This window comes from Nuphar pumila, chromosome 4 (assembly GCF_984573655.1).
Source record: "Nuphar pumila chromosome 4, dmNupPumi1.hap1.1, whole genome shotgun sequence".
Classification (NCBI taxonomy): Eukaryota; Viridiplantae; Streptophyta; class Magnoliopsida; order Nymphaeales; family Nymphaeaceae; genus Nuphar; species Nuphar pumila.
Window position 1 is genome coordinate 145,857,343 of NC_143252.1, and position 14,636 is coordinate 145,871,978.

General features: G+C 35.1%; 1 protein-coding gene across 1 annotated transcript; it reads left to right on the forward strand.

Annotated features, from left to right (window-relative positions):
* Window positions 1-3,143: 3,143 nt before the first annotated feature.
* LOC149841531 (E3 ubiquitin-protein ligase SPL2-like) lies at window positions 3,144-13,436 on the forward strand. Its single transcript, XM_090004833.1, has 6 exons — window positions 3,144-3,526; window positions 4,539-4,640; window positions 5,021-5,191; window positions 5,298-5,419; window positions 5,613-5,732; window positions 12,993-13,436. The coding sequence occupies exons 1-6, from the start codon at window positions 3,167-3,169 to the stop codon at window positions 13,270-13,272; spliced, it is 1,155 nt and encodes a 384-aa protein (XP_089860959.1). The 5' UTR covers window positions 3,144-3,166; the 3' UTR covers window positions 13,273-13,436.
* The last annotated feature ends 1,200 nt before the right edge of the window (window positions 13,437-14,636 follow it).

The following is a 14,636-nucleotide window of genomic DNA, read 5'->3' on the forward strand; positions in this document are numbered from 1 at the left end:
GCTATGAAGATTCATGCCTTTCTCAGATAGCTGCTCAGGCTTGTCTAAGTGCACTTAAAAAAAGATTAATCTTGTCAAATAAGCATCTTCCAAGTAATGCACTGGATCATTGTTATTGATAACCAACAATCCAAGATACAGTAGGGGCCATGTTCCATGCCTGAAGCAGCACCTATACCTGTAACAACAAAATTGTATGATACCACTTTTAGAGAAAATCATTAAACAATTAAAAAAATATGAAAATATTTTAAAATTTTAAATATCAGGTTGGTCCGACCCATGACCAGACTCACTTCGAGTTGGGTTGTTTAGGTTGGCCCGACCCATGACCAGACCCACCTTGAGTTGGGTTCAGCTTGGCCTGACCCATGACCAAACCTGACCAACCTCAAGTTGGGTTCAGGTTGGGTTGGGTGGGTTTAACCCATACCTGACCCACCTCGAGTTGGGTTCAGGTTGGCCCGACCCATGACCAGACCCGACCCACCTCCAGTTGGGTTCAGGTTGGGCTGGGTGGGTTTAACCTATACCCGACCCAAACTCAACCCATTTTAGAAGGTGGAGGGTAAGTTGGTCCTTTACTACAAATACAGTACCATTAATGTTTAAAAGGTTTTTCAAGTTCCAGTTTCCAAACAACTTCTCTATCGTACAGATGAACTTCTAAACTGTGTCATCCCCATAACTGATTTCTAAGGAAGTTCATCCACAACATGGAGCGTGAAACAGGCCCTAAGAAATGACGCACAAATAACTCTGAGCTTGGGGTCACAAGGATGCCCCAATCCCATTTTTTTATTTCCACCTATAAATCATCATATTAGCCTTGAAATTCTTGATGTTTGAAGGTTTCAAACCTCACCAACGGCTACATTCATGACTGTACAGTGATTGACCATGGTAAACCATGCTTAGCACCTTTCAATTCTCACACTAATTTAATAGATTGAAAAAGAACAAAAAATTACCATGCTATCCTTACAAAAATGGTGTGCTTCCATAAATTCTTATAGTTTTGACAAAATCTTTCGCATATCCAAAATTGCAGATTTTTTTACTTTTTAAAACATTTTTGTCTTTTGCACATGTGACAGTTCATAAGATATATAGGTATATTGTAGAAAGTTTGCAACCTTTCAATAAAAAGAAGATTCTATGAACATTCACAAATGTAATATGACCATCGCAAATGCAGAACGACCTTCATGAATATAACCAGCGAACTTCATTTTGAATAAATGATTGTATTGGTAAATAAATTTATTTTTGAATGAATGAAATGAATATATGTATGAGTAGATTCATTTTTTAATGAATGTATGAATGTAAATACACATTAGAGTGTGTAAAACCAAAGATGATTTTTTCACCTCAGAGTTGCGAACCTCAAGATATTTACATCTGAAGAAACCTTATCAATTGAACTAATTGACATATAAGAATGTGCGAACCTGAGGAGATTCGCAACTGAAGACTTAACATTTATCAATTTAACAACATTCAAACATTAGAGTGTGCGAATTGTGCCAAACTTTATTCGTCACCAGCCAAAAGCAACGCACGTGCGTGTGCGATGTGGTAAAGCCTACGATAACATACACATTGCTAAGTGGAAAGCTCATGCCTTGGCTATGGCATGCGATGGTGATACAAAACAATGCTATACTGCTCGTAAGCAACTCAACAAGCAAGCCTAAAGTATACATGCTACTTCTCAAGTGCATCTTCTCAGCTCCATGCTCCATGCCACAGGGGTCTCTTCGGCCACCTGCGGCCATATACCATGCTTTGTGGGTGCTATGCCACCTGCAGCCCATCTCAACTTTAAGCCCGCAAACAAAACACTTTCATGTAGAGTTCATGTGTTACGATCAAGTATTCTCCTATACAATCATATGTGGGTAACGCGTTCGTGAAGTCAGATCACAGAAATGAGCAACTTTATCTGAGGTGTCACGTCAGTGCCCACACGGGCCCGCTAGAACTTTGGGGCTGCACATCTCCTTGCACGTTGAGAATTATTGAGTCAAGATCGAAATATCGCTGACACATTTATGTGACGAAGTCCTTAGTGCAGTCGTTTTGAGAAAATACAAAGTTTATGTTCGAAGACTTTATTGGAAACAAAAATGATACATTTTTAATAGATATTAAGGTTCTTCCTGTTGACGAGGTCAACACCCATAACACTTATATAGTGAACTTTCCTCCTGACTTGCATTGGTGCACTACCGTATAGTTTCTTGTAGGCAATTCCTACATCTTGTGAGTAGAACATCGAAGTGCATAGGGGTGCTAATGAGTATGCAAATTCTTCATGGGCATCATCAAGCATGCTTGGGGCTCACTTTAATTGCCTCCCTTGCCGCCCAACCTCACACCCTTGAGAGGGACTCGATGAATACATGTCGAGTGACGATGATTCATCTTAGCTAGAAAGCTTTACTATATCAAACTAGCAACTAACTTAGACTGGGGACTGGAAGGTCTTTTCTATCATAGCGGGGGTTTTCTGCAGGATGCACGCTGTGTTTTGCAAGTACCAAAATACAATATACCTCTCATTTGGTGTGTCTTTGGAACTCAATGCTTACTATAAGGTTCGTTATGCTTATTCAGACGTATAGTTGGCTATATCGACCTCGACTGTTTTTGCGCTCATTACATGAAGGCGATGCACACGTTCTTTGTAGGCTCGAAGACTCTTCACATTGACAATTGGTATTGCCCCACTCTATTGACCTCTTCAACTCTCTCACTTTTGATATTCTGTTGTAAGCGTCTATGAGATATACACAACTCCGATCTTACTTTCACTAGGCTTACGTAGCTCTTAGCTTATGGCAAGCTCTGCATGTGGCAGAGCGAGCCCAGAGAACCCGTTAATCTCTCCCTAAGTGAGTAAAAAAAACTCAGAGGAAAAAAGTAGTGACAAAACTTAGTAACATTATATAAGAGTATGTAACATGCCAGAGATTTTGCATAGGATGCATCCATATGTATAAACCTAGAACTACTAATGCAGTAATTTATTTATAGATGTCCTTCTTCGAGAGTTGTGAAAGACCAGATATTTGCATAACACTACAACATTCACCTCTCCCATCTCTCTCTCTCTCTCTCTCTAGTTTGGTGCAGCGCACGGCAGTTGTACGGAGGAGGTATGACCGACCACAACCAAGACTTGGTAGCGTTGACCCTTGGCCAAATCACTGTAGCGGGCGACGGTGCCGTCCTGGGCCTGACGCTCGCCGTCGCAGCTGTCCGTACGTGGTTCAAATTCCGATCCCAGTCCTCCGCCCTCAAGGTCATCTGCCAAGCCCCCGACGTTCGCATCTCGGACCTTCACTCCCTCCTCTCCGAGGAAGACTCACCGGACCCGACTGCCAGGAAACTGGTGGTCGTGAGGGGTCTCGTGCAGGCCAAGTCGTCGGTGGAGGGCATCTGGAAGGGTTTCAAGGAGAGCCTTCTCGTCTCGCCGGATTCCGGCGAAAAGGGAGTTATCGTTCAGAAAACCCAGACGGTAGTAAAACCCTTGTTCCTTTGAATTTTGATTTAAGCGGTTTTTTGTTTTGTTATTCTTTAGTTCCGAACTTGTAAATACACAATTACAGCATCGAACGGAAACGAATTTCATTTTGTGTTGGCTGGAAAACGGTGAGGTAGTGCCGAAACCTCGTTTAGCCTCTCATTTGGAAAGCATCAAAATTCAAGCTAATATTGTGTATCAGAAATCAAAGTATATCATTCATTGATCTTTTTATTTTTGCTGCCTATCATGAAACCACGCTCACCCCAGTATGATTCAACGTCGCACTGCCAAAGAACCAAAAGTATCACCATTGCTCATTAATGTTTCCAAAAATTCAATTAATCCAACCATCCAAACTAGAGTAAAATAAATTCATTATCAAGATACCATATCTGAATTTGTTCAAAACTGATCATGCCATGGACAAGTGAAGAGGTTGGGAATTTTTCTAGAGGCGCTACATCTCTTTTTGAGTCAGAAACTAGAATAGTCCCCAACTTTCCCTCCCATTTGTGGCGGTTAGTAGCTGATATTTGTTTTGTGAACCTTTTATTGATCACATATCGACAAGAGAAGGGGGGAGGGCCCTTTTCTGAGCCATAAAAGTGCTCTCCTCCTTTGTAGTGGTAAGTCTAAAAACGAATATAAAAATTAAAAAAAGGATATGAAGATATTACATTATCATTTAAAGTTTTCTATTTCAATTTTGACAAATTTTCATTTTTTACAAGACCAGAATAAACCTTGGTAAATTAGGTTTGAGTGATTCGTGCTTTAGCCATACAAATTTCCGCTAATGAATTAATCATGAAATGACCACGATAAGTTCAAAATATTGCTGAATGTGGCTATGGTTTATACTGGAGCCCTTTTCTTAACATAATTTGATTGCCTTTTTTTAATTTTTCTTTCTAATGCATTTTACTCTCTCTTTCTCTCTCTGCCTATATGACCATAGCTGAGAAGCGTTCTAATTTTAAATATCTGTAATTTTGTTATAAAGTGCTTATACAAGGAGTGGAGAGGCTTATTTGGGTGGAGTTCTGATTGTCTTGCTCTTTTTTGGCGGCCTTTGAAGAAAGAAGTTGTAACCTCATTTAGAAAGGTAATGTGTCATTTTATTTTTCTTTCTAATTGATCATATGTGTTATTTTTTTTATGTTTTATTATCATCATGCCTTGCCCTATATGATATGCATGTTACAATTCATATTGGGTTGTTGCTAATAGTAGAATGATTTCGTTGTGACCATGTTTCTTATTTGCTTTCCCTATCCTTTATTTCTTTTTATCCTTTTCCTTGGAGCCTTTCATATATTTGTTAGATCTTTTTTCCCTGCAAAAGAATCTCCCAGTTTACCTTCTAAAAGTGTATGGTTACATTCAATCTCGAAATTCTGTCTGATGGATCTTCCATATATACATGGTTCTCAATATCATGGGAAAAACTTCAATTTAAATTTCTGAATGAGAGTCTTTTCTCAGGTTCCTTTTGTTCTCATAGAAGATGGTCATTGGCCACGGTCTGGTTATGTCAATGTTAACTTGGACGAATCGAGACACCCACTTCCTCTTACAACAGTTTATCATCAGTTGCGTCCTGTTTCTGCTTCTCCATATACAGTTCTCCAAGCTTTTCTTGGACATGGATATCCTGTAAGATCTTGGACTTAAATTTTTAAGTACTTGGGATCTAACTTTTACATGTTCCATAGCATTGTTTATTCGTTTAATTTGGGCTAAAGAAACGCCTTTGTGAAAGGTTGGGCTATTAGATAAAGAAAAGATTCTTCCACCTGGAAAGGAGATTACTGCAGTTGGCTTGTGCTGCTTACATGATGGGGTTCCTGAAATCACATCGTGCAAACAGCTCCCTTGTTTCTTGTATGCTGTTTCTTGAAACCTAGAATGTTTAAATTATGCTTTTCCTTCAGTCATTCAATCTTTGTGCATAACGTAACCATTATCATGACAATATTTATCATTATAATTGGGCAGATTGGTACCTAATTTAGGTCATTGAATGTTAAATTCAAAGTGCCTTTCATTACATTTTATGATTATTTGTATCATGCAGATCTGACCACACAAAGGATCAATTGGTAATAAAGCTTGCCGCGGACACTAAAATTCTATTCTGGGGTGGCATGTTTTTGAGCATCTTATCAGTTGGTATCTTAACTTATGCAGTTATCAGGTATGTGATATGATGGTTTGATAAAAGTGGTTCATGCAAGCTGGACAAATTTAGTATGACAAAAAATTTGCACTCAGACATGGATTAGACCTTTGTACACTGTTATATGTACTCTATTGGCAAAGTTTTCTTGTCATATCGCCTTACAACTTCTGTACATTACATCTACAGTAATATTTTGCATACTAAGAAACAAGCGTTTCAATATTGTTTTTACATTGAAAATCTTGATTGTGGGATTATATCACAAGTTTGTAAGTAATGTTTTATGATAACTAATTTGGGATTGGGTGGTTTATACATGGTTTCTGTTAGTCAATTATGGATGCTTGATATACTAGTTTGATCACTTGCAAATGTTATGAATCTATGCTTTATAATTCGTGTTTTTAGATTTTTATATTAATTAAATCATTAAATATTACATGATTATACTCCGATGTTTTTTTTGATACATTTTTTCATACATTTTTATATTAAAGTTAAGAAAGCCCATCTAGGTCACTGGGTTGGTCAGGCCAAGTATGAATTAATTTCAAAATATGGTTATAACAAATGATCTGTAACTGTATGATGGCTTTTGCTTTGAACATGTTTATGGTTGTTATCTGGTGCAATTTTTTTCTTTAAACACAATATAGATCGTGTTGTGTGTTGTTGCTTTGGACATGTTGCAGGAAGGTTCTGGTGCTACGAGACAAATCTTGGAATTGCGATTTTCTTAGCAATGAAAAATCTCGTGATAAACAAAACTTTTTGTTTTGGGGGCAAAATCTTAGAAAAGTATCAACAAATATAAAATATAGCTATATAGGTATATGAAATGAAAATATAAAATTTAAAAAATTTAAAAGTAGGGTTTATCAGGAAAATCTGTGTCACACAGACACTTCACTTAGCATGCATATTCTGAGTCAATAAGACACAACAGTTGGACACTTCATGGGCACTCCAGGATGCTTCATGAACAGTTACACCCATTTCACACACAATCAACATTGTGTCATTAACTTTATTTACTTTCTTTTATGATTTTGTTTACTTATTTTGTATTCACTTGAGTTCTTTTTCTTTTAAATTTTGTCATTAATTGATTTGCATTTCAATTTCATCTTAGTTTCATTATTTGATGTTCTTAATTATAGTGAATTATATTTGCTATTTTATACACACACATACATACATCTATGTGTTTTTATGGCCGTGTTTCCATGTCCTAATTTTTTAGACTTATTATATTGTACCAAGCGTATTCGCATTATGTCCCCTTCCCACATCCATATCCGTGTGACATAGGGGAAATTATTGAGTTAATATCAAATATTTTTAAATGACTGTTATTTTGAAAATATCACAATATTTTCTGGATTGTATGAATGGCTGAAAGTATATTACAATAAATCATGCGAAATTTGGGGCATAGTTCAGGTGCAATTGCTCTTTCATCTGACAATATGCTTGTCATTTCTCTTTTCTTTTTCTTTTTTGCCTTTCTTTCGTACATCTGCAACTTTGAGTATGTCATTTGTTAGCATCTTTAAAATAGTTAGTCCCAATGTTGTTAAGATCCGTCTGAATCGGCCCAAAGATGATTAAAAGGGGCCTATTCAATTCAGTTTTTCAACTTACTTTCATTATTTGATGTTCTTAATTACAGTGATTTGTAATTTCTATTTTATATACACACACAGACATACATCTATCTGTGTTTATGGTTGTGTCCCCATATCCTAATTTTTGAGACTTGTCATACGTACCAAGCGTATTCATATCGTGTCTCCTTCCCGCATCCGTATCCATGTGACATAGGGGAAATATTGAGTTAATATCACAATATTTTTAAATGGTTATTATTTTGAAAATATCGCAATATTTTCTGGATTAAATATCACAAAAAATCATGCAAAATTTGGGGCATAGTTTCTGGTGTAATTGCTCTTTCATCTGACAATATGCTTTTCTGTTTTCTTCTTTTTCCTTTTTGCCTTTCTTTTGTACACCTGTAACTTGAGCAAGACATTTTTTAGCATTTAAAAAATAGTTAGTCCCAATGTTGTTAAAATTGGTATGAATCAGCCTGAATCGGCCCAACGACAATTCAAAAGGGGCCAATTCAATACAATTTTTAAATATTTTTTAAGGGGGTTACAAAATTACTATTTTTTATTTTCTAATGGTGTGTTATCTGATGGTAAAAAGTTGATCGATTCAGCTTGATTTGATTCTATTTGTTTTTTTTTGTTTTTTAAGAAAACGATTTTAACAACATTGGTTGGTTCAGTGGTCTTCCACAAGGAAAAAGGGTCTGTCAACAGATCGAGTTGAGCAAAGTTCTTGAGGGTCCATTCAAGTCCTTTGCCAAGGTTGATCTCGAGTGTGTGGATGGTGGGTGTTAAATATATATGTATATGTGTGTGTGCATATATTTATATATCATGTCTACATGTATGTATTATGTACCATAGTCACCTGTATCGTTAAGGTAATTTCTCGACGAGGGTATTTCTCGGAGAGATTTTCAAAAGTTGATAAATCTCGAGAATATCTCGGCAATATATAAAAAATTAAGTAAAAATTCTAATAAATAAGTAAAAATACTAAAAATAGAAAAATGAAAGAAAACTAAAACAAAGACCTTAAAATAGACTAGATAAATTGATAAATGAGCAATTAAGTTAGCTTTTAAAACCCTTAAAACATGTTTTTACTTTTATTTTCTATTTTACCCTTTAAAACTTTTTAAAACCCTACGTTTTAAAGTTTTGAATAATCCCCAAGATGCCCTTTTTTCAGAAACAGCCCCTCACAACACTCGATTTGGGGATTTTTGCATATTTCACCCAAATCTCACCTAATACTCGAGATTTTTTGCAAATCATTCTGTTTTTATTAATAGAAATTAATAGCATTTTTTTTTGTTTTTAAAATCCCCCATTTTTCATATTTTTTATCTTTTGAAAAAGAAAACCATGAAATGTGCAAAACACATCGATATTATTTGGTTTTTGAACCAAATCAAACCAAATTTTGAGGCCAAGTTCATTTTTTTCTTTAAATTCTAGTGATTTTTCCAAAATTTTATCTATAATAAATTTGGGGCTTTTTCAAAAAATCAGAATCTGAAAATCACGCAGTTTCTGTAGCGATATATCCTGCGATAATATCGCAATATTATCATGAGATATATGAATTGCTGATATATTGAATATATCACGATATATTCCTGTTACTAATGTTTGGCTGGAAATTGCCAATATTTTCCATATATCGGCGATATCGGTGACTATGATATGTACATATGCATATATTTCTTAATAGGTTATGCCCTATAGAGGCATTTTGGTCTTTTTATGTGGTTGTAATAGGTGCTGCCCATTAGGAGCAGATTTGATATTTTTATTTTTATTTTTCCTTTTGTCTTTTATTTTTTGTATATGGGCTTTATGATCTTTTGAACATATAGCCACCGTTGGGAGTTCCCCAACTGCTATATGGGCTCTCTTTAGCCCTTGTATTGTGTCTATATAAGGGACATCTTGTCCCCCTTTCATGTAAGCTTTTCTAGCATTTTCTCATGATTCTGTTGTGGTACTGAACCATCATAACTTATGGTAGTACATACTACACACTTGATTTACAAAGATTTAGTCTTCAAATGCAAAAGTTAACCTTTGGATCATGTTCAACATGTTTTATTTACTATTTTCATGTGTCTAAGTTGACTGCAGCTTGATGCTTTGAGCCAAGTTTAAACCATCCTTCCTTTTCACGAATTGTGGGTCATCAATTTTTCACCTATTCTTAGAAGTTGAATCTTATGATATAATGGATATGATAAAGCCTTGTGATGTAGTAAAGAAACCATGTTAAACATATTTGTATGGTTGATCTAACATTTGGTGGCTATATCTATGCAAACAAGAGTCTGCACCATTTTATGGTATTATAGTTCAGAACCACTATATATTGTAATGAAGTAAGCGGAATTACAAATAACAAAGTGAAGAACACTTGCAAGTCCAATAATAGACAATTACAAAGAGAATAGACAAGCACTCAAGTGCACACACAAATCCACTAAGGGACAATGCCAAAAGGCTAACAAAAATATGTATTATTGAAAAGTGAGAGAAAATGAATGCTTTACATGTAGGTGCACCCCTATATATATATATATACAAAAAAAAGAGAGGGGAGCTCCCCCTTTCATAGAGATGTTGGGGAGCTCCCAACGACTATGAAAAGGGGGGGGGGGGGGGCAATGTTCAAAAAGGAAAAAATAAAAAGAAAAGAAACAGGAAAAAATAAGAAAAGACAAAAATAGTTGTTTTTAAGAAACAACTATTTAATACATGTAAAAAGATAAAAAAGTCCCTATCAAGCAATACATAATAACACACACATATATATATATATATATATATATATATATATATATATATATATATATATATAGAGAGAGAGAGACTCCCCTTCAAACTTTACAGAGAAAGAACTGAAAGTTTGCTAAGGAAAAAGAGAAAACGAGGAGCAAAAAGAGCTTTGGTGAAGAAATCGGCCAACTGATACTTTGAGGTGACATATGGCAATGTGATAGTTACTTTTAGATATTCGTCATGAACATAATGGCAATCTATCTCAATATGCTTGGTGTGCTCATGAAAAGTGTGATGGCTTGCAATATAAATCGCACTCTTATTGTCACAACACATGTTCGATGGTGATAAGATGATGATACCCATATCATTGAGAAGACTTTTAAGACACTATTTTCATTATCGTTGTAGCCATAGCAAGATATTCGGCTTCGGTTGAAGATAAAGATACCTTTTGTTGTTTCTTACACTTCCAAGAAATCAACGAATCCCCTAGAAAAATACAAAAACAAGTAGTTGAGATTCTATCATTAGGATTACCACCCCAGTCAGTATAAACAGTTAAATCAAAAGATAAGGAAGAGTATAAGAACAACCCTTTCAAAATAATGTTTTTAATGTATCACACAATTCTCATTATTGCTGCCATGTGCACAGTGGTAGGGGCATGCTGAAACTGGCTAGCTGCATGAACAATATAAGCAATATCAGGTCAGGTGATGGAGAGGTAAGTGAGAGATCCAATTAATTGACAATATAAAGTAGGATCTTCAAGTAGTACACCATCTTCGAGTCTTAATTTAGCATTTATGATTTCAAGGGTCTCCACCTTCTTTTCATCTGAAACTCCTGACTTAGCACATATGTCAGCAACTAATTTCATTTAAGAGAGAATATATCTTCTAGGAGAGTAGGCAACTTCAATTCCTAAAAAATATCTCAAGAAACCCAAGTCAGACATATTAAAAGTTTTCTTTAAGATTGATTTAATTTAAAAAATTTCTTTGTCGTTTCCTGTGATGATCATATCATCAACATATAAAAGAAGAATCACAATTGTAGTACTTGTTTTCTTGACAATGAGAGCAATGTCAGTATAACAAGAGATAAATCCTAAATTAATCAAAACATTACTAAATTTGTCATACCAATCCTTATGAGCTTGTTTAATACTATACAAGGCCTTTTTAAGTTTTAAAACTTTTCCATTTAAATTCACCCCTGAAGGAGGGTCCATATAGACTTCCTCACCAAGTTCTCCATTCAAAAAAATATTTTTAACATCTAATTGAAAAACAAGTCATTTTTTAATAGATGCAATGGCAATGAGAGTTCGAACACTTGTCATTCGTGCTACTGGGGCAAACGTTTCCTCATAATCTATTTCATATTCTTGAGCATACCCTTTGATAATTAACCTTGCTTTATATCTTTCTAATGATCCATCACTTTTGGTTTTAATTTTAAACACCCGTCTACATCCTATAGGTTTCTTTCCCAATGGTGGATCAACTATTTTCCATGTGTTGGCTTTCTTAAGAGCATTAAATTCAAATTTCATTGTTTCATTTCAATGAGGGTATTGTATGAGGGTATTGTTTGACATCATTATAATGAGATGATTCATAATAAGAGTGAAGAATTATTAAACATGCTCTAAAGTTTGGAGAAAAATAGTCATATGATACAAATCTACTTAGAGCACTAGAGAGGCGATTTGATTTTCTAGGTTGATTCTTCTAAAGATACGTTTTGAGATAACTTGTCAAGGGCACATGGATGATTACCTTCACCCCGTTTAGTACACATGTGTATCATTTGATACATGTTCATTCAAATTCTCATGTTGATCACTATCCTTATCATCAAGTGGATACTCACTACTAGAGCCATTTTAAAAAGATTCAAATACCTTCATAGAGTTAGACTCATCATTTTTTGGTAATAAATCAAATAGAAATGAATAATCAATTTTTTCTCTCGGTTCTTTCCTATCAAACCCATTTTCATTTTCAAGAAAAGCAACGTCTTTTGAAACATAAAGTTTGCTATTTATTGTATCAAAACATCGGTATCCTTTTTTATTTTCTCTATAGCTTAAGAAAACACACTCAATAGCTTTTGGAGATAGTTTATCATTTTTATGAGTAAGAAGATAACACCTACAACCAAAGATTCTTAGTCTTTGAAAATCAAGAATCATTTAAAAAGCTTTTCAAATGGAGAAACATTGTTTAATGAGGGCGAAGGAGTTCTATTAATTAAGTTGAGGTTGTTAAAATGTAACATATATATATAATAATAATATTATTATTGTATTATATATATATATATAATTTTTCTATTTTATTTTTATTTTCTTTTATTTTTATGTATTTTATATTATCTAGTTCATATAGAACTAGATAATATAGTTTTGGTTAAGTTCACATACTGAGAACATTATGTCCAATGGTTCTGTTTTTATGTTTATGATATCTTTTTATTGTAATATGCTATGGGAACATATTTTGCCAATATCAGAATCATCTATAGGCATGCAAACTTTTACATCCTGGGCTTCTGTCATACAAGGGGGCCCCTATAACTTGTTCCAATTGTCACTTTTGCAGTTTAAATTTCATTTAGCCATTTTCTCCTGTTTTAGTGATGGCAATGCGGAACATATTCATATTCAGTCAGCTTGATGAAAGTATAGAAGAAAATAAATCTTGATTTGTAGGCCGTTATGTGGTCTTTTTATAAGATCACATATAACCTAGTATCAAAATTTGTTTGTTTCTATCTTATGTTTGCATTGTAGAGCCAAGAGATCCAATTTTGCTTGGCATCAACATGCCGTATTTGTATGTCTTGCAATATTTTGGTTTATTGTTGATTTCAGGAACTGGAATAGGTTGAAAGGGTGGAGGTTTCGAAGGCATCCCAATCAAGATCAAAGAGATCTGCCTGCTGGAATCAGTGCAGATGACGAGTCTGGGGATATACCCGATGGTGAATTGTGTGTAATCTGTCTTATGAGGCGAAGGAGGTCTGCTTTCATTCCGTGTGGACATCTGGTTTGTTGCCCACATTGTGCTTTTTTGGTAGAGCGTGATATGAATCCGACATGCCCCGTTTGCAGACAGTCTATTAGAAACTCACTTAGGATATATGACTCCTGATTTTTTTATGATTGCTTACATGTTTGATATGTTGGTCATACCTGAAGGCTTCATCGCTGTATATAAGCCTCTTAGCGAACCCATAACTTCACAAGAAAAGAGGCTTTTTTGGCCTAAGATTTTGGTTTGTATGATATCTACAAAGCTTTATAATGCATGTTTAAAGCATAAGACATCCGTGTGGAAACCAGCTCTTCTGTCCACCAAAGCTGAACAACAGTCGCACTGGTTCATGAAAACCAGTTACACTCTATGACGTCTATATTTTAGTGGATAAAAACAAAAGCAGCCTTGCCGGTCTCTCCAACAGTCAATGAGGATGATGGCTAGACTGTTTTTGACATGATGCAATTCTACCCTGTCCAACCATCTTATTATATCCTCTATAATGAAAACCGGTAGGCACCAAATGGATCCGAGAGCATTGGGAACCACTATAAAATGTCGAGATTGCATTTGGATTTACCACTGCTGGGTTGCCCGAGTGGTCAGCACGGTGGTTGTGAGGACGTTGAGATGAAGGCGCTGGATCAAACCCTTGCTGGTGCATGGGTTTGTCTATAACTTTCGGAGGTGGGCACTGTAATGAAGGGTGGTCATGGGGCGAGGGTTCTTCATCATAAAAAAAAAAGATTGCATTTGGTGACTTAGGAAATTCAGTAGAATTGAAATCCTATTCCCACCAAATTGTGATTTGTTGGGGACAAGTGACCAAAATTGCCTTCTGTAAATCCAAACATGCTACTGTTGGTATAGTTTTGAATAGATCTCTTAAAAGCCCTATCTTTCTCTCTCTTATAGTCCAATTTTTAAATGGAAAATACTGTCTTTGCAAAAATGACGTGTTTTCCAAAATGTCCAGTGATTTGATGAAATTCATTGCATATAAAACATCTCTGATTTTAAAATTTTTTAATCTGTTTTTTTTTTGCCTTTCGTACATTCCAACCTATGTTGAAGTTTGCACGATACCTAGGTATGTTGTAGGAAGTTTGCACCCTTCAATAAAAAAGAGATTGCATGTCGAGCTTCGCAGGTATAACATGACCTTTATGAACCTCTCTTAAGTAAATACTGGTCAAAGAACTCCGTAAATGTATGTTTTGATGTTTGATTCAACATGCAACGAACCTCCTTTAACTAAATACTCTTTATATACGTTTGCAAATGTTTGTTGATATTTGCAAATACCTGTTGCGAATAATGTGACTTATTTGTGGACATTCTGGTTACACTTTGCAAGATGATTCATGAACATCCTCAGTATATTCAGATCTTCTGACCTCATTTGCATACTATCGTCATTCATTAACACATTGGACATGAGATTCACAAATTCAATTAAGACTTTAATGTGAATTTTA